This window comes from Lactuca serriola, chromosome 8 (genome assembly GCF_051521515.1).
Source record: "Lactuca serriola cultivar US96UC23 chromosome 8, Lser_US96UC23_V15, whole genome shotgun sequence".
NCBI classification, from domain to species: domain Eukaryota; kingdom Viridiplantae; phylum Streptophyta; class Magnoliopsida; order Asterales; family Asteraceae; genus Lactuca; species Lactuca serriola.
In genome coordinates, this window is record NC_136415.1 from 70485983 (window position 1) to 70508030 (window position 22048).

At 38.9% G+C, this 22048-nt stretch overlaps 1 protein-coding gene across 2 annotated transcripts; it reads right to left on the reverse strand.

The window, feature by feature from the left end:
• Window positions 1-16682: 16682 nt before the first annotated feature.
• On the reverse strand, window positions 16683-20121 carry LOC145066431 (uncharacterized). 2 transcript variants are annotated; one of them, XM_079013678.1, is made up of 5 exons: window positions 19662-20121; window positions 19328-19573; window positions 18184-18886; window positions 17993-18108; window positions 16683-17886 (listed from the first exon to the last, which is right to left on the reverse strand). In XM_079013678.1, the coding sequence occupies exons 3-5, from the start codon at window positions 18694-18696 to the stop codon at window positions 17832-17834; spliced, it is 684 nt and encodes a 227-aa protein (XP_078869804.1). In that variant the 5' UTR covers window positions 18697-18886; window positions 19328-19573; window positions 19662-20121; the 3' UTR covers window positions 16683-17831. The 2 variants fall into 2 exon arrangements, with proteins under 2 accessions (XP_078869804.1, XP_078869803.1); XM_079013677.1 differs by having other exon boundaries at window positions 16688-18108.
• Window positions 20122-22048: the final 1927 nt, after the last annotated feature.

The window sequence follows — 22048 nt, forward strand, 5'->3', positions numbered from 1 at the left end:
CGCCCAACCGATGTTGCTAAACAATCTATGGACGCCATCATAAACTCCTAGTTCTTGGAGAGTGGGAATATCTACAAACCGTTGTTGAGAATATTCGCGGTCCTTGAGGTGAAGGAATCGCTCACAGTGCTCAAGAGAGTTGTGAATAATGGTGGTGACACCATATTTGGATTCCCATTGTTCTTTTGGTTGTTGGTTTTTTCGTTTTGGCATGATGACAATCCGGATTTATGACAAACGGGTGGTGCCCAAAAATGATAACACAACTAGACAAGCACGAATGAACAATTATATGAAGCACAAGAACGGATTCACAATTATTCCAACCAAACAATTTTAAATTCAATGCATAAAACTTGAGATATGGAAGGAATTTACCGTTTAAACGCTTGGATTTGAGGTGTTGGCTTGTATTATTCACTTCATCTTCAACCTCAAGAAGGCTTGAACTCTTCAATGGTGGAATGTCCAGTTGGAGATGAAAGCTTCTAATCTTCCTTACAAAAGCACCTCCCCAAGCTTGGTCTTGAACCCTTTGTGCCTCAATTTTGGATTAATTGGAGAAAAATTCAAACCCTAGTCTAGGGTTTGTGGTATCGGCCAAGAATGATGAGGAGGGGAAGCAATCACGATCGTGAGAAGAAAGGAGGAAGGAGAAACGGACGGCTAGGTGGAATTCGATTAGCCCTATGTTCACCGAGTCGCAGACCCAAGCTTGTCGATCGAGGCTGTAATATGCGTCTGTGAGTTCTAGCCGTGCGCTTTTCTAAATGATTTCAGGGGCTGTGCGTTTTTTTGTAATCTCGATCAACTCGCACGGGCTGTAGGCCGTGAGTTTTAAGCTGGTCCATCCATGCGATTGTTAACTCTTTGGCCGTGCTTTTTTTTTCTGCTATGGAACGCACGTTCTGCCCAGCCATGTGTTTTTCCTTTCAAGACCGTGCAAAATTTTTTGTTTTTTTTAAAACCTCGATGGCATGGCACGGGTAAAAAAAATTGACCATGCGATTTTGGGGTAGCCCATGCGATTTTATGTGACACCATGCGTTTTCTTTCTGTAAACCTCGAATCACTCTTTTTTTTTTTTCAAAACCAAATTTTCTTTGAGCATTACACAGGAAAATTAATTGTGCGGGGCCCTCGAAAAGACGTAAAAACTTGCAACACGGATGAAATAAATCAAAATAAAGAAAATAAAAAGAAATACTCCCGAGTTTCCTCTCGGTTAGCCGCCCTTGTTTCAAGTCTTTGGCTCGACTTTGCCCTTTTGGTTCACTCAATGTAGTCCGGGCGTTCCAAGCTATCAAACTCCATGTCTTTCTCTTGGAAACCTTCATAGAAAACCTTTAATCTGTAGCCATTAACTTTGAACACTTTTCTAGTTTTGTTACTCTTAATCTCAACTGCACCATGATCAAATACATTAGTAACAATGAACGGTCCCACCCACCGGGACCGTAACTTACCGGAAAACCATTTAAGTCGAGAGTCATAGAGTAATACCTTTTGACCAATCTCAAAGGTTTTACGGGAGAGGTACTTATCATGGAATGCTTTGGTCTTGTCTTTGTAGATGCATGAACTCTCGAATGCTTCGTTTCTTATCTCCTCCAACTCTTGGATCTCTAAATTTCGATGAACACCCGCTTCATCAATCTTCATGTTTAGCTTTTTGACAGCCCATAAAGCTTTGTGTTCCAGTTCAACAGGGAGGTGGCAAGCTTTGCCAAACACAAGTCTATAAGGTGACATCCCAATTGGAGTTTTATATGCAGTTCGATATGCCCAAAGAGCATCTTCTAATCTCAAACTCCAATCTTTGCGGTTTGTGTTCACTGTTTTCTCAAGTATGGACTTGATTTCTCTGTTTGACACTTCAGCTTGTCCATTTGTTTGCGGGTGATAAGCTGTGGAAACCCGATGTTAGACTCCATACTTCTTGAGAACTGATCCAAGAGTTTTGTTGCAGAAGTGTGTGCCCCTGTCACTGATCAAGGCTTTTGGAGTTCCAAACCTACATAAAATGTTAGCCTTGACAAAATCTACAACAACTTTTGCATCGTCAGTTCTTGTTGCCTTTGCTTCTACCCATTTGGAAACATAGTCAACAGCCAAAAGGATGTATAAATTCCTAAAGGATGAAGGAAAAGGACCCATAAAGTCAATACCCCATATATCAAATATTTCACAAACCAAGATGGGGGTCAAGGGCATTTGGTTTCGGGAGCTCAAAGAACCGGTCATTTGACATCTCTCACAACTTTTACAAAAAGTGTAAGAGTCATGAAAAAGTCGGGGCCAATAAAATCCACAGTCTAAAATTTTCTTGGCAGTTCTTTGAGGACCAAAATGCCCTCCACAAGCATAACTATGACAAAAGTTGAGAATAGATTGTACCTCATGTTCTTCAACACATCTTCTTATTACCTGATCTGCACAATGTTTCAAAAGGTATGGTTCATCCCAAATGTACCTTCTCGCATCTTTCTTGATCTTATCTCTCTGTGACCTCGTGAGCTCGGGTGGGAACTTTCCCGTGACCATGAAGTTGCATATATCCGCATACCAAGGTGGTGTTTGGATAGCAAACAAATGCTCGTCCAGGAATGTGTCATGGGTGGGAATCGCATCTTCGGGTTGAACTATTCAGCTCAAATGGTTGGCGACTAGGTTCTCTTTCCCGCTCTTATCTTTGATCTCAATATCGAACTCTTGCAAAAGTAGCATCCACCGTATTAACCTCGGCTTCAAATCTTTCTTGGTAAGTAAGTGCTTTATGGCTGCATGGTCCGAGTATATGATCACTTTAGTTCCAAGGAGGTATTGCCGGAACTTCTCTAGTGCAAAAACAATAGCGAGCAACTCTTTTTCTGTTGTGGTGTAGTTGCATTGTGCACTATCAAGGGTCTTTGATTCATAGTAGATGGCATGGTGTGCTCGACCCACCTTTTGACCCAATACTGCCCCTACAGCCGTGTTGCTCGCGTCACACATGATCTCAAACGAGAGATCCCAATTAGGTGGTTGGATGATTGGAGCAGAAGTGAGTAAATCCTTCAAATGATCGAAGGCATCCTTGCATGGCTGAGTGAACTCAAATTCAGCATCTTTTTGGAGTAGTTGACACATCGGCACTGTAATCTTTGAAAAATCTTTAATGAACCCCCGATAGAAACCTGCATGGCCAAGAAACGAACGAACTTCCCGAACATTTGTCGAGTAAGGAAGACTTTTGATAACATCTATCTTGGCTTTGTCAACTTCCAAGCCTTTTCGGGACACAATATGACCTAGAATCAATCCTTTGTCCACCATGAAATGACATTTTTCATAGTTAAGCACAAGATCTGTGTCAATGCACCTTTGCAAAATTTTTGTTAGATTGCTTAAACATTCATCAAAGGAGTTTCCATAGACTGTGAAGTCATCCATGAAAACTTCAATGATGTTTTCAACATATTCAGAAAAAATGCTCATCATGCATCTCTGAAATGTTGCAGGTGCATTGCATAGACCAAAAGGCATACGCCTATAAGCAAATGTGCGAAAGGGACAAGTGAAGGTGGTTTTCTCTTGGTCTTCCGGGGCTACTGGAATTTGATAAAAACCCGAGAAACCATCCAAGCAACAGTAATGAGATTTACCCGCCAATCTCTCTAGCATTTGGTCAATAAATGGCAAGGGAAAATGGTCTTTTCTCGTTGAGGCATTCAACTTTCTATAGTCAATACAAACCCTCCACCTGTTTTGCACATGGGTTGGCACCAAATCTCCCTCAGAATTCTTGACAACTGTGACCCCTGCTTTTTTCGGGACTACCTGAACGGGGCTCACCCATTTACTATATGAGATAGGGTAAATCATACCTACATCCAAAAGCTTCATGATTTCTTTCTTTACCACCTCCATCATGGGTGGATTCAGTCTTCTTTGTGCCTCTCGAGTTGGTTTGAAGTCCTCCTCCATGAGGATCTTATGCATGCACAAGGAAGGGCTCAACCCTTTTATGTTAGCAATTGTCCACCCAATAGCTTTCTTATACTTTTTCAGCAAAGTCACCAACTCATCTTCTTCTACAATGGACAGCTTGTTGGAGATAATGACAGACAAAGTCTTCTCTTCCCCAAGGTACGCATACTTCAAATGATCTGGAAGAGTCTTCAATTCTAGCGTAGGTGCCTGTACAACGGAAGGAAGAAGTTTTGTATCAGAAATGGGCAATTTCACATTGCTATTATCATACCTTATTTTCTTCTTTTCTTCCATGCTTTCCACAATTTCCAGCAACTCTTCATCTAACTTGAAATTTTCTGCAATCTCTTTGACTGAATTGCTATCAAAATTTCTGCTCAAAACTAACTCCAACAAATCATGGTTAGTCAACTCAAAACACTTTTCAGTCAAAGGTTGGATTATATCAACAAAATTTATGCAATGAACATCACTTGGGTACCTCATTGCTTCATATATATTGAAGTTGATGACCTCCCCATCGAATTCCATGGACAATGTACCATTGTAGACATCAATTTTTGTGCTTGCTGTTTTCAAGAATGGTCTACCTAAAAGTATGGAACTCGAGGATGGATGGTCATCATCTCCCATATCAAGCACATAAAAATCCGCAGAAAGACAAGCTCATTAACTTGCACCAAAACATCCTCTAATACACCTTTTGGGTGTACTATAGAACGATCTACAAGTTAGATGATCACCCCAGTTTTTGTTAAAGTGTCTATGCCAATAGATTTATAAACAGAATATGGTAAAACATTAATTGAAGCTCCTAAATCTAGCATAGCACGGGGGACATACAAGTTTCCCAATTTGCAAGGAACGGTAAAAACACCTGGATCCTTGCACTTTGGGGGAATCCTTTTCTGCAAAACTGCAGACACATTTTCACTTACCTTCACTGTCTCATTACCTCGCAGCTTCTTTTTAGATGTGCAAAGTTCCTTAAGGAACTTGGCATATCTAGGTACCTGTTTGATCGCATCTAAGAGAGGGATGTTGACTTCAACTTTCTGGAACATTGCCATGATTTCACTATCTTCTCTCTCTTTTTTGTTGCTGCTCAATCTTGATGGAAAAGGTGGTGGTGTGATCTTTGCTTCTTTCTCTTCCGGCTTCTTTTTCTCTACCATTTCTTCTTTCTTTTCATCCTTCTTTGGTGGTTCTTCTATCACCAACTCCTCTTCTTCTTCTTCGGGCATTTTCGGTCCGTCATATTTCTTTCCACTCCTCAAGCTAATTGCACAAGCATTGTGCTTTGGGTTCTTTTCAGTTTGAGGAGGTAGCTTTCCTTGATTCTCCATTTTACTCACCGATTGAGCAAGTTGTGCCATTTGTTGCTCAAGATTCTTGATGCTTGCCTTGGTCTCTTGCTGAAAACTTTGGGTGCTGGTGGCAAGGCTTTTGACTATGTCTTCTAAGGACATACTTGAGGATCCGGCTTGTTGAGGAGGAGGTTGTAGTTGCCTCGGTTGGTAATTTTGTTGTGGGAATAGAGGCCTTACTTGGTAATGGGGTGGGGGTCTTTGTTGATAACCCATGTTTTGGTTGTTGTTCCACCCTTGATTGCCTCGGGGCTGATCATAAGTTCTTTGATTATGCCCAGAATAGCCTCCTATAACATTTGCTTCTTCATATTCTTCTCTTGCAATAGAGGACACATATTAGTCGGGTGTCCCACTTGAGTGAAAATGCCACAGGGACGGGGTGTGGATTGCACACCTTTGTCCTTAGCAAGCATCATTACCACCTTAGTCAACTCGGATAGTTGAGCTTCAATTTGAGGAGTGTGCACCTCTTTTACACCTCGAGGTGCATCTGTGTATCAATCTTCATCTTGACTAGTATGCTTTGAATCCTCCGCCATGTTTTTATGAGATCCCGAATCTCCGTTGGGGTCTTGTCAGTCAAGGATCCTCCACTTGAAGCATTAAGAAGTCTTCTTTCCCAAGGAGGCATGCCTTCAATGAAGTATTGAAGGATTTGATACTCACTAATACCATGCTTTGGGCAACGGGCACAAAGCTTTTTGAACCTCTCCCAATATGTATGAAAGGCTTCTCTCTTGTGTTGTTTGATCCCAATTATCTCTCTTCTTAGGGCTGAGGCTTTCATTTATGGGAAGTATTTGTCTAAGAAGAGGCGTGCAAGATCTACCCATGTGTTGACCGTCCCCGGTGGAAGGTCATAAAGCCAATCTTTTGTTGAGTCTTGCACTGCAAAGGGGAATGCCCTAAGCTTGAGTTGGTCTTCAGTGACATTGTGCGGTTTCATGCCAACACACACAACATGGAACTCCGTGAGGAACTTGTGGGGATCTTCATTTTCTAAACCTCTAAAGGTTGGGAGTAAGTGAATGAGACCGGATTTCAATTCAAGGTTTGTGGCTGCCGGATAGGTGATGCAAAGAGGTTGTTGAGTAACCTCTTGCCTCGCCCATTGGCGAAGGGTTTGTTCGGGTGGTGGATTTGGAGGTGGATTCCCTCCATGGTTATCTCCCATGGTATGAGTAGTGGTTGAAGTTTCTGTGGGTGTAGTGTTTGGGTTGTGATGAGTAGGTGAAGAGGGTGGGGTGGTATTTCTGGATGAGGATGGTTGAGGTGAAGGTGATGGACTTTCTGTTTCAGATGCGGAGACACTTGAGAGGGGAATATCCTCCCAAATGTTAATGACCGGGGGATTGGATGATGAAGAAGTACCAGAAACCGGTTGCCTCTTACGAAGCTTGGCTTGCTTCCTTAACTTCTTTGCAGTCTTCTCTATCTTTGAGTCAATTGGCAGTGGTGTACATGTACGAAAAGATCTAGGCATAAACAATTAGTAACACCGTGTCCCCGGAAACGGCGCCAATTTGTTAGGTGTGTCAGACCCAACAAATAAAGGGGTACAACTGACTCCAAATACACTGCTTTAATGCATTAAAAAGTAGTACAAGGCAAGCAGGGTCGAACCACAGAGACATGGGACAAAAGTCTATACCTTTTTGCACAAGGTACTTTGGTCACAAAGGGGGGGGGGGGGTTGTTTGCAAAAGTAAATAACTAAATAACAATCTACTATAAAAGCATGCACAAAATGAAATAGATTTGTAAACAAATTGATTGAATGGTTCTAGTTCTAGTTCTCAATGTTGTTGTTCAACTTGATTATGACTTGATGTAATTCAAGATTGTTATTCTATGTTAGTACTGAAAGATATTAACACACTCTAATAACTCTCGCTTGCCAAATTATCTAACCAAAACACGCTCTTTGATTAGACCTAGCTTTACTAATTCAACCTAAACACGCTCTTAGATTGTATTGAAAAACTGCATTAAGTTTTGTACAAGCTTCCCAACAATGTTCATTTCTTCTCATACGCTCGGAAGTGTGAACACATGTGATATATGTTTTACAATAAGAAAACTTATTGCTTGTTACCAATTATTAACTCAATAGAACGATTAGGTGCCCTGAAAGTTAATTAACTGCACAAAAATTCAATTCATGAAAGTGGCCAATCAAACACAAATCAAATTCAAGGATTCTAGTTTAAACAAAAACATAATCACTAGAATAGAATCACAAATCAAACATCAAATCATATGCTTCAAGTCAAGCAATCAACATGTTTTGAACAAGAACTAGAAACTAGGGTTTCTTAGCCACACATGGCTAAGAACAAATCAAACAAGAATAAAGATGGAATTGGAATGTTTAATCCTTACAAAAATGAAATCCAAATGTTTTCAATGACTAAGTCTTCTCAAAAGCTCCAAGAATTCTCCCAAAATTGCCCTGGATCGCCAGAAACTGCTTCGAAAATCGTTCTGTCCTCAAAATGACGTTCTTCTGCTCTTTTAATTAAAGTTCACGTGACTTGCCATAAGCCCATGTGTTTTTGGCATGGCCATTTGTCTTGACCATGTGTTTTTGGCATGGCCCATGCTTTTTGATAAATTTCGAGAAAGTCTTCACTGTTGTCTCCATCTTCATGTTTTCTGCCATGGAATGACCGGTTCATCTTCTCTTCATGTTCCAAAGCTTTATGCTCCAAGCATCCATGCATCCAAGCTCGACGTTCCATGCTCCATAATGTCTACAAAATAAATCAAATATAGTGAAATACCAGGCATTCTTAATGAAATATGCAATTACCCTAATAATCAACTAAATGCAAGAATTATAAAGTGGAATGCTATAAAAATACGGAAATAAACATGCAAAATAGGTGCATAAAATGCACCTATCAAACGGCCAAGTTGATGTTTGGAAACAAACAAAAAGGTGCATTTGGAGAAAAAAAAAACAAAATAAAAGAAAATTCTTATATTTGTGAAAACTATAAAAAAAAAAAAAGTAAATTTGAAGAATAAATCGTTTTACAAGTATATTATTATGATTTTTATTAGCAAACCTATAAATATGAAAATTTTCCATGATAACTGACCATAAAAAAGCCAAAGTTGTAAATGAAATGAGTGTTTGAGTGGTTTGTCAAAATAAAAAATAGTCGAAAAAGATCATTTCTATAAATTGGTTGTTTTATGTATAATAATAAAGAATATAAGGGCCATATTTTATAATTTGGGTTTCATTTCATTAAAGTCACATACATTCCTAAATAGAAGTTCTTTAAAGTATTAAAAAATACATAGAAAAGTATTATAAAAATACTCTATGATTATGATAAAAAAAAGGCCCCCGGTTGAATAATAAAAAATGTAAAAAACAGAGAACATACATAATAGATTAAAAAGTGGATTTAAGAGATTCGAACCAACATCTATTGAGAGTAAAGCGCCAAAATCAATATTCTAGTAACCATCTCAGCTACGAAAACATTTGTTAATTAATTTACAATATATATATATATATATATATATATATATATATATATATATATATATATATATATATATATTATTAAAGGGAATTAATTTTGGGGCCCAACCCATTGCGAGGCCCAGGGCGGTCGCCTAACTTACCCACCCTATTGGACCGAGCCTGGTAACATGCAACAAACAATCACACTAGAAACTAAGAAGAGGAAGAACTAGCAATGTGAAAACAAATACAGAAGAGGAGGGATTGTTTTTAAGTGTATTCTTCACATTAAAGGGGGTAAAATATATACTCAAAATCAGTTAATGACCTTATTGTTGAATTATGAAAAACCCCATAGGGATTGCAGTAGTATATTTCAGTATAAACATAATACATAAAGTTACGAAGGGACCCATATACTATAGAAGAGTGTATAAGTATGCATATAATTTAACGCACCCCTGAGTTTGAGCATAGGGTTTACAAATGTTTAAATTGTGTCAGAAATCCAAATGTGACTGAGTAGGAAGTCCCTTTATAATAATATCTACAAACTAATGAGCCGAAGGAACATGAAAAACACATACATGTCTGATTGCAACATGTTCTCTAACAAAGTGTAAATCTATTTCCACATGCTTAGTTCATTGGTCAACATGTTAGAGGCTAAATACATGCCACCCACATTGTCACAAAACACAATCAGCGCTCCAGACAATGGACACGATAACTTGAGAACAAGATTATGATTTGTGAAGTTACGCAACTTTAGAAACAACACTGGCTACCCTTGATACTCATTGAGGAACGAGAAATAACATATTGCCACTTATAGGACCACAATATGATATTATTGCCAAGATAGACATAGAACCCAAAAGTGGACTGATGAGTCTGAGGACAACCGACCCACTTATCATCAGTGTAGGTGTCAAGAGATCAAAAGATGAAAGACATATGAGAAGACCATTTAAAAGTGTGCCTTGTAGATAATAAAGGATATGCTTGAAGGCAAGGAAATGCAGTTCACGCGGATCATGCATGAAAACTTAGATTTGTTGCAAAACATAAGAAATATCCGGATGAGTGAAGGTCAGATATTGCAGTGCACATGCAAGGATTTTGTAGAGAGTGGAATAAGTTACTAGGGAGCCTTTGGGAGAAAGCTTAGGCTTGGAATTTATTGGAGTGATGCACAGATTGCATGATGACAAGTCGGCTTGACATAGAATTTCTAGATCAAAGGTAGTTTGGGACAAGAAAAGTGTCGTTTCGGTTCGTCAAGTAGAAACACCAAGAAGAAAGATAAAGGTCTTAAATCCATCATAGGAAAATCAGAAGACATATGAGTGGTAAATTGGGTGATGAGAGAGGTTGAAGATGATGTAAGAATACTATCATTAACATATAGTAGAAGGTAAATATGATCAGAACCATGGTGATATGTGAAAAGCAAAGAGTCAGAATTACTGCTCTCAAAATCAAGATAAGTGATGAAAGTAGAAATTTGTTAATACCATGCATGTGGTCCTGCTTAAATCCATACAATGCCTTTTGCAGGTGACAAACATTGCTAGTGAAGTGTGGATGGACATAGCCAAGGGTTTTTTTTATGGAGACCACCTCGAAGAAAATCACCATAGAGGATATTTTTCACATCAAATTTATTAATAGGCCATTTTTGTCTATAGCAATGTTAAGAACAATACGAATGGTCGTAGGTTTCACCACGAGACTAAAGGTGTCATCAAATTCAACATCGTATTGCTGAGAAAAATCTTGAGCAACAAGATGTATAACGTCCCAAAATTCAAGACTAAAAATTTCTTTTATAAAACATTACTTAAAACATAATTATCAATCCATAACATAATCAGAGTATTAATTTCCAAAACATATGTTCATTATCAGAGTAAAACATCCCAGGCGGTCTAATCTATGGTGTGTGCCATGCGATCACCCCGAGCTCTTTCCTCCGCTACCGGAAGTACCTGAAACCAAAACTGAAAACCGTAAGCACGAAGCTTAGTGAGTTCCCCAACCTACCACATACCATGCATAACCACATACTGCACATACTGGGCCACGCCCGCTATTCTGGGCCTCGCCCCTACCTCGGGCCTCGCCTACTACAACGACCCCGCCGCTCCAGGCCCCGCCTGGCTTCGAGCCCCGCTAGGACACAAATCTGTTTCGCTTAAGCCTCGCCTGTCACTGGGCCTCGCCCGCCAACATATACTAACACATAACATATCACAACACATAAACTAAACATATACTACCGAATCCTGTTCTAAAGGCCTCGCCTATCTTGGGCCTTGCCCATGTCCTACAACTGATGAGTCATGGAACCCCGTCCATGCTCCTACTGATAGTGAGATACGGGCCCGGCCCACACTCACTCTTTCCCTAACCTAAGCCTCGCCCTTACTCTGCTGCTAATGAGATATGGAACACCGTCCATACTCTGCAGTTGGTGATACTCTGCAGCTGGTGAGATATGGGACCTCGCCCACACTTACCTTCCTACCAGGCACATACATGTATCACACAGACAACAAGTATAACTATCATGCAAACCATTCCTTGGGCACCCGCCCGCTATACTGGACCTCATCCTGAATATCATACTAGCATACTGTGCCTAGGGCTAACCCCCGGGTCTTCCTACTCATAACTACATGGGCCGGCATTGTGTCCATAGACCCATTCACACAAGGGGAAACTCACCTGCACTTGCTGAACTTGCTGATAACCCCTCTAGCTGCTGCCCAACAACTCTCTAAACTCCTGCTCCACTAGCTCCCCGAGCTACCAATATCAATGCAACACTTAGTCTAACTGTCCCCGAAAGTCAACTAAGTCAACTCTTGTCAAAGTCAAAGTCTTGGTCAAAGTCAACCTTCTAGGTCAACCCTACTCGCCGAGTCTGCCTACTGACTCGCCGAGTTCATATGCTCAGAGTCCTTCCATTCGCGACTCGACTCGCCGAGTCAGCCCACGACTCGCCGAGTCCACCGATTTCCGAGTCCTGTCCTGTCCAACTCACTGAGTCTCCACCCGACTCACTGATTCGAGTCTTACCTCGAAGGGTTCGGGGTTTCGCGACCTGACTCGCCGAGTCCAAGGCAAACTTCAACAGACTCGCCGAGTTGCTCATCCAACTCGTCGAGTTCCTCCTAATTTTCATGCTACTCGCCGAGTCCACTCGAAGGAATCACCGAGTCTATTCAGTCCTTCATACATTCAGAAGCTTTTTGAGTCATCCAGGGACTCCAAACTGTAGATCCATTCTTCCAAGGCCTATTCCTCACGTAAAGTTTCAAACTTTACATGTAGCTAAGGAGATCTAGGCCCAAAACATTCCATACTCGGGTTTAAGACAACCATGCTTCACCTACACCCTCAAGACTGATACTTTATGACTCTTTAGGCCAGAATACACTTAGATCTAAAGTAGCAACTTCAGATCTGGACTTCTAACCCCAATTGGCTCTAGAACATGGCATAAAAGCCCCAAATCTCATGACAAAAAGGAACCTATGAGTAAAGGAGTGAAGGTAATGACTTCTTACCTTCAAATGCTCCGAAAAGCCACACCAACTCTGGATTCAAGGCTTCCTCTTGCACCACTATGAACTTCCTTCTCTTCCAAGCTTCAAATCACAACTCCAAGGCTAGATCTTTGCTCAAAAACGGATATGGCGGCTAGGGTTCGATGTTTTGGATGAGAGGAGGTGTACTATTTAAGCACCTCATTCTTTTCCAATGTTAAACTTGTAAAAATACAACCAACAACAACCAATGATGTTAGCGTGATGGGTGGGGTAACAGATCTCAAATATGGTTGGAGGAGAGCTTAATCAGTTGATTAAGGAATAAGGGAGACTTTAGAGGTGGATGGAAGATTAAATATTATAGTGGTGTTGATTATGATGACGAATGCGGAATATGAAATGATTTAGTGAATCATACAAGAATCATGAACATGAAGAACACAAGAGTAAATAAATTGTTTAATCTCTCATTAGTTTTTAGAAAGAGTACAAGTGGATATGTAATAATTCTCTCTATAAACTTATCTCTCATAAATGTTCCTTACATAAAATGAGTGTCACTCACTTTCTTATCAAGGAAAGACAACTGATTACACACATACAAAGGAGTAAGAACACATGACATCGAAGAGTGACTTTTCACCTTAACATTCTCCCCATCAAAGTTAGGATTGGATGTCCCGACTTCAATATCCAATGAGCTCGCGCGATCAAGACCAAATCCACCTCGAAGTAATACCGTTCTTCAAATCCGCAAATGAATACCCGAGAAGCTTCGAATACCCACTCTTCATTCTCCCCCTTTTTATAATCAACAAGTCATTATAAAACTCACAAAAGTTGAGAAGCGCCCGAGGAATAAACTTCACAAATCTTCCCCTTGATGTGTACGAAAAATGAAACTGCGAAAAACTTGCATGAAAAACAATCACGAAAAATGCTTGAAAATTTTCCAATTTTTGTGAAAATTTTCGACTTTTGGTTGAGATTTGCAAGAATTTTGAAAATCCGGGTAAAAAATGCCAATATTAGAATTTTGCAGGGACCCGTTGAGCCATTTCGTTGAAATATTAGGGATGTAATTCGAAAATGTTTGTTTTCTTCCCAAATTGTTTGTACCAGTCGACTATTCAACATCGAAGCATGATACCAACAATCCACTTCGAAATTGAAATTAGATCCTCGACATCGAACCCAAATCAATACTCGACATCGGTACTTGGCAAAGGATCATCGACATCGAATCCATGTAAGAACCCTCGACATTGAATCCTCTCATTATTTCCACAGCCTTCATTATTAAGTCTCCTGATCAAAAACGAGATGCCTATTTCAAATCAAAACCAACCCTTCGAAATCCAACTGACTACCATCGACATCGATCCTTCCTACAAGAACAAACCCACTTTATAACGAAGCCATTCGATCAAACCATTCGATACTCTATTACGAAGCCTTCCTGATCAAAAATCAATCGTGGCTTTAACCATTCGATGTCGATTCCTCATAAGAACTGTTTCCCATTAAAACGTCAAAACTTGTTAACACCCTCGCAATCAACATCATTCGTTACCAAAACTGATTCCAAGCCAAAATTTACATCACTAGTCGAAATCTACTCTTCTTAACACTAATTCTTTTTCATTCGAAATCAATATGGACCACAAAACCACATCAAGTTCCACATCATTGTTCAAGAGTCGCACAATATCTTATGAACTGTCAACGACACCAAGAACTCCAATCCAAGCAATTTCGAAATTAACCACCAAATCAAACTTGATTTCAACATCCATAGCCCTAATAAAACTTGTATTAACCAATTTCAGTCTCCAATTCATAGAATCAACACATAAAAAATGAGTTTGACTTTTCGAAGTCAAAGATCAACAAACATGAAATTGATGATTCTAATACCAAATTTTAGATCAAAATCGTGTTGAACCAACTGTTCTTCATCATATTCAAGTTTTCTTGATCAAGTTCATCCAAATCAAAGATCTAATTTGATAATTTCTCAACTTTGACTTGATTATAATCGATTTTTGTGATTGAACACAATACATAAAATCGATTCACAAGTCCAATTCAATCAATCAAAGCCAATCGAATTTCAGATATAAAGAAACGAAAACAAAGATATAAGCAAAGGATGAAGAAATTGGGAGTCAGGAACATTGTACAACCGTTGAATGTGTATGATGAAGCGAACACAGTAAATATGCATCACACGAATTGAATAAATCTTTGGGCTCCTTGTGTTAATATATCGATCCATGGGCTCAACTAATGAATTCACATCAAAAAAATATATGGGCTCAAACTTATTCATGAGATATGTTCGAAAATTTAGGCCTAAAATGATGGGTCATATGAATAATAGTAGATTGAAACTTTGATTTTGGACTAGATCAATTAAAAGAAAATTTTAGATCAACAATGGGGTTGAAACATATTTGATTCAATGAGACATGTTGTACAACTCATTTGATTCGTGTTCTTCAATGATCTAACACCATCTTCATAAGAACCATCAACACTTTTGGGTTTTGAATTCGAATTCATTGAATCATTTGGAGATTGTTGCTTTGGAACCCAAATTTGCTTCATGGATTTCGGCTTCACAAGAACATTTGACGATTTTTATGAATAAACGCGCTTGTTCTTATGTTTGATCTTTTTCTTCATTTTCTTTCTCATCTTTTTGCATCTTGAATATTTGAATTCATGAACAAACCCACTTTCCACAACTTCAACTTGACAAGTTTGTATCATATCTTTTGGAGTTTGATATTTGTGAATATCTTGAATTTATGTTTTTTTTTATAAGGAATCATTCCTTCAAACGAATCACAAGAACACGAAATATCATCGGTTTGAACTCCAATCGAGCAAAAAACTTTTTCAACTTCACGAGAATCAACTTGAATATTCTTACCATGAACTTTAAGAACATCAAGAACATCACATTGAACTCCATAGTCTTGAACTTCAACATACTTAAGAGCATGAAGATCACTTGGGTTTTCAACAAGAGAAATGTGTTTCTTATCAAACAAATCTCTTACTTCTCCTTCCTTTTGGTTTTCACTCCAAGATACCATGTTCATGGAAATCTCAACCAAGCATCCAATCTTCGAAAGTGGTTGAAAAATAAATCTTCCATGATCATCATTCAAACCTCCATAAGAAACCATAGTATCTCATGAAATCAAGCCACCTTTCAACAATAATCCATAGAATTGATTTTCGTTGACATTATATTTGACATCTTCAATGATTACAACCCAAGAATCATAAGGCAAGTACACCATCTTTGATCAATCGATAAGATCTTGAATTTTTCTAGAAAGAGAGAAAGTGATTTTGAATGGGTTTTCTGGAAAGAGAAAGCAAAAATCACTTGAATTCTAGTGAAGAAAATCGAATTATGAATTGAATGAAGGATGAATTCGATTTCTAGAATGCAAAAACTCTCTAAAACACGAAAATCAAAGTTAACGAAGAATCACCAAATCATATGATGTGTTTTAAGGGAGCTAATGTGAGAACTAGTGGTCATAGGTGGGTGATTGGAGGGGAAAGGTGGAGGAGAGTGGAACAAGGTGGAATTAGAGGAACTTCCTAAGGAGGGAGAAGATTCGTGATTAGACAAAGGATTACTATCAGACAGAAGAGAAGTAGCATTAGATATCGTAGGAGAGACAACTAAGAGAGTGATGGTCGCCATAGTTGGAAGGGTCATCAAATAGGAAAGGATCATAATTGGAGGGTAAAGGGGCAACATGAAAATTAGGGAAATGATATTGCTCCTCATTAAAAATAACATGTCGAGAGATATGGACATGTTGTGTGACAAGGTCAAGTCAATGATAACCTCTATGGTCGGGGGAGGGACTGAGGTAGACACATATACTGTGTTTGGATAGCAAAGGTATCCAAACACACGAAGGTGATCATATATGGGAAAAAACCTAATATAATTTCAAGTGGTGTTTTAAAGGTAAGTGTTGTAGTGGGAAGAAGATTGAGTATGTGAACATTAGGTAAAATAGCTTCAACCTAGAAATTTGGTGGAAGAGAGGAATGAAAAAGAAGAATGGTGTTGACGGAGCGGATTACACGCTTAGCCTTTCTAATTTGTTTAGAGGTGTATGAGCAAGAGAACTAAACTTTTAATGCCATTTTTAGAAAGAAATTTAGTGAAGTTTGATTATTGAATTGTTGACCATTATTACATTGAAAAAGTTGAATGGTTTGTTTGAATAGTGTTAAAACATAGGGATGAAAAGTAAAAAAATCATTAAAAACATTAGATTTTGCACAAAGCAGAAACATCCATTAAAAATGTGAGAAATCATCTAAAATAATATGTAATATTTGAAACCACTAATCTTTGAAATTGGGAAGTCCACAAATCTGAATGTATAAATTCAAACATATGAGAAGTTTCAGTTTTGAAATATTCAAAAGATAATCGACAATGTTTCCTTCGCTAACATGCATGACAAGTTGGGAGTTTATTTATAGATGTAGAAATAAAAAGTCCAATTCCATGTAGGGAGAGACACATCAGCTAGAATAGGGGTCGATAACGAGGAGGAAAACGAGCAGAGAATAGAGTAAAGATCACCGACACTGTCACATGTTCACAATGAAACCAAATAGTTCAAATGTAACATAAACTAAATTACAAAAGCTAAACATTTACGAGAATGCGGAAAACGCTTTTCCAATGTGAGTGACCGGAAATATGGAACCATTACCAATCATTATGGACTTAGAATTACATGGTTGTAAAGAGAGCATGTTACATGAGTTAAAGGATATGTGAGAGCTTGCACCGGAGTCCATATAATAGTCTTATATATTAGCAAGGCAACTTGTAATCACTTTCCAGAATATCAACCAGCAGAAATGGAATATCAACCAACAGGTGCGACTTGTAGAAATGTTATTAAAATCACATATATCATATGAGAAAGACAAATTTTACCAAAAAATTTTCGATTTCATCACTTCAGATGCAATCTTATCTAATAAAAACAACCATGATCAATAAACAATCCAAGACACTCAGGCTAAAGTGACTCTTGAAAATATTTCTCAGCCGAGATTTTGGTTGAAATCAACAAACTCATTAAAAGAAATTGGTAGCACAAATCATCTAAAAGTAATAATGAGCAATAGGTTCCTATAAAATCTTGATAGAGGAGTTTGGATGATGATGGAAGGTAAATGTCTTTCTTTTATAAACTTCTTCCTCATCCCAAAATTCTGACCAATCTGTTTTGACTTCTGCCGTTTGCATCAGATCATCTTTAGGAACGAGTACAACCCTAAACCTAAGCTCACCTCCATACAAATACTCATTGTTCAAGGAAAAGGAAATGGTATTGTATGTTGAATTCAAGCATCCAGTGTGCCTCAATGAACTAAAGGAAACATATCCTACACATGTCTCTTGAGATTGAGTATCATGTCTTCGATTAGACTCCTGCCAAAACTGAGATTGAAAATTTTCATCTAAGCCCTGCTTGATACTTATATTAATATCCAGAAAATTGCCGACACAACTGACGAACATTAAAATCCCAGAAAAGTGATTGTACCAATCATGTGGAAGCGACATATTATATGTCTTCACCCAGTATACCCAAATTACAAACACCCTCCAAATGTCAATGGCTGAAAGGCAGATACTGAAAAAGTAATCTTTCGCGTTTCCCTAACACAAAACAAACACATTCAATTATGATTCACCTTTATTCTTCTTGTAAAGAGTGAAAATGAAAAGCCAAACCTGGAGCATAGAGTTTAGTACTATGTCACCAGCAAGTGGGCCAAGTTTGTGGTTCCCAATAAGTGAGACTTTCCACAACCATTTACAGTTTGAAATATCTCCAAAGCTTTCAAGTGACTCACAACCATCCGCTACAACAACAGCTATACTTAATGGCAGCTCCGCTAATTCTAGAAGGTGTTTGCAGTATCTTATGTTGAGATATTTGAGCCTAGGAAGTTGCAAGAGACTAAAATTCAACCTTACAAATTTATTTCTTTCTAGATTTAACTCTTGCAAGTTGGTTAACTCCCAAAAAGCAGCAGACTTGATGTCTCCATCTCCCAAATTGAATCGGTTGAGATCCAGCTTCCTTAAGTATCCACTAATAAGCTGTAGCCCTATGTGGTTCATGTTATGAGGTACAAGATGCTCCATATTTTGTTCGATCTTTGAAAGATTATCAAATGAAGTGCATCCTGAGAGTACAAGAGTCTTTGGTTTCTTCAAGCGGTTAATGGGTGGAACTATCATAAGATTGTCACAATCTTGTATCACCACATAAACAATATTTGCCAAACGTCCAAATGATGGATGAATCTCTCTTTAAAGACCAACATTCATAAACCAAGAATCTTTCAAGGTTCGGAAGCCCCTTAAAATCAGGTGTCTTGATTAGGCTATCCAAACGTGAAAGTTTGATCATCCTCAAATTTGGTAGATACTGTATACACAAAGTTTGCCAGCAATTCATGGACAATAAGTGTATGTATGTATGTATATATACATGTATATGTACATGTTCGGTTTCAGCTTTAAAATAATTTAAACATAAGTGAAATGGAAAAACAATAAAACAATTATATCAAACACATAAACTAATTTAAATAGATTCGGTTTCAGCTTTATACATGTTTGGTCCCAAACCCTTGAGTATATTTTAATTTAAAGAATATAAACCTATAAGACTCTAACATTAATGTTTTTAAGTTTAAAAACCAAAACCCATGTCTTCATTCAGGTTTTCAACCGGAATGGATTACATATGGAGAAAAGAGTCTTTTTAATTTTGTATGGGACCAAATCCAAAACCAAATTAGGAGAAAAGGACAATATCCGCAATTTTGAAAAGTTTGGATTGCATTCATTAACCAATAAGAATTACGTTGTAACCTTCCCAGAGTTGTTTTGCATCGAGCCACCTCAATGTTAGACAACAAAGCTCCCTTGGTGGAAAATTTTGTGGAATTATAATTAATCCAAGTGGAGTCTCGATCAATCCATCTTCTATCGGCTCAAAATCAAAATCAATCCACCGAAGTTTCTTCATGTTTGCAGCAACCTGAACAACTAGTTGTGATTCATCACTCCTAAAACACAAAACATGTATAGCCTCAATCCTGTCAAGGTTCTGGAATACAGAAAAAAATGGTTTCAGGATCATCAAAATCTAAAAAGTGTTTCTTTATACATTATATCATGAAAAAGCTAAATATTACCGTTGTTTCATCCATAGCACATATTTTTAAAACATCTTCCTCTTTCCAAACTCTACGATGTTTTGCGGTGTTCCCTTCTAACAATGTAGTGTGCCATTTCTTGTATCAAATCATGCATATCAAACATCCTATATTCTGAAATAGTTATGAGAGCCTTTTGAACCAACACCTTTATGCCTATAACTGAGTGAAAACCACAAGCATCAAGTTTCATCATTACATCTTCATCTTTAATCCGCCCTCTAAAGAAACATGCAATGTCTAGGAACAACTCTCTCTCCTCGGACGTAAGTCCACCAAAACTGATTTTTAGCTTTTCCAGAATATTAGCATATGGGATTTCTTTCAATCTATCCAATGCACTTCTCCACTCATTTGTCTCTTTGTCACATAAAAAACGACCCAGAACTCTAAGTGCTAATGGGAGCCCACCAGCATATGATACAACATCTTTCGAAAGCTGCTAATAGTCTTTTATACGTCTATAACCCTGAGGTGCATGCTTGCAAAAGAGCTTCATAGCTTCATTAGTGTTTAACAAACTCATATTATGTATAACATCTACTTTGTGTGCAGTTAATACATGTTCATCTCTAGTTGTGATTATTATGCGGCTTCTGTAACGACCCAAATTTCACGTCCAAAAATTTCCTTTTAAAACGTTACTTTAGAAAACATTAATAATTAAAACATTGTTTGATCAAACCATAACACAACGTAAACCATGTCTAAAAGCCAAACCATATAACCAATCAAACATCAGAGTATAAATCCCAGAGAATCTTGTAAATGCGGAAACCAGAGAGAGTGTGCGTGACATGCTGCTACCGCGTCGGCTCCTTTCCCCTAACTGAGGAGGTACCTGAAACCAAAACTGAAAACTGTAAGCACAAAGCTTAGTGAGTTCCCCCACCGTACCACATACCATAAAATCTCATGACATATATATATTGTCAGCCATATCTGGGTGCCCGACCTACCCCTTCGGCCCTCTCGACCGGATATTGCCTAGCATATCTGGGTGCTGGCCTCCCCTTCGGTCCTTTCGACCGGATACTGCCTAGCATATCTGGGTGCTGGCCTCCCCTTCGGTCCTACCGACCGGATACTGCCTAGCATATCTGGGTGCTGGCCTCCCCTTCGGTCCTACCGACCGGATACCTCGGGGACTATCTCCCCTACTGTCACTAGCATATAGCATGATATCATACTAGCACATAACATAACACAGGTAGTAGTAATTCCTAGATGAATATCACAGAGACAAACATCTACATATAACTCCTACTGGTGGGCCGACATTGTGGCCGTAGACCCACCGCTACTGGAAGCTAACTCACCTCGAAGTAGTTGCTGATCTAATCGGGAACTAACTGTCTACTGATGCTGCTGCTGCTCCGGAAATCCTCCGGCTGCAATTCCCACAACGTACTCAATCAAACACTGCTAACTGTCCTTTGGGTAAAATGACCATTTTACCCCTGATCATGTCATCAAACAATGCCAGAATCAACTTTCAGTTGACCCGACTCGCCGAGTTGGCTTTCCAACTCGCCGAGTCCCTACCCAATCGATTGCCCTGAATCCCGTTCCTACTCGTCGAGTTAGGCGACGACTCGACGAGTTCACCTTCTAAACTGATATTCAAGTCCTTCATCCTACTCGTCGAGTTGTATGAACAACTCGTCGAGTTCATCTTCATCCGACGAACACTTATGCTAAGACTCGCCGAGTTGTATGAAAAACTCGCCGAGTCCATCTTCATCTGAAGAACACTTATGCTGCGACTCGCCGAGTTGTATGAACAACTCGCCGAGTCTGTTCTTGATCTAAGGAGATTGCCTTGAACTCGCCGAGTCAGGGCATTGACACGCCGAGTACCTCCATAGATGAGTTCAGCTTCCAACTCACTGAGTCACACCCCGTGACTCACTGCTCACTCGACACTACGAAAAGGGGACAAACTCAGAGACTTGCGAACAGACTCGCCGAGTCGTTGCCATGCACCCACCAAATACACAGATTTGCTCGATTCCAGTCCATGCCATTCACAGATCTGGACTTCTAGGACACAAATCACACGTAAAGTTTCCAACTTTACATGTAGATATTCACCAATATGGATTTTAGGGCTCAAAATGCCTCAAAAGGGTAGATCTAGGGTGGACAAGCAACATGGGGCCATAAAGCTAACAGATCTGAGCTCCTGGAGCTCAATCTTGCCTAGATCTAGAGGCCAATCGACTTATTACAAACCCTCAAGCATACACAATCTTGGAAATGACTCAAAAAGGACTTTAATGGAGCTATAAGGGACAATAAGCTTAAAAACAGAGGGGAAACGAGCTATACCTTAGGGGAAACGTTGGAATGACACAGAGATGCTT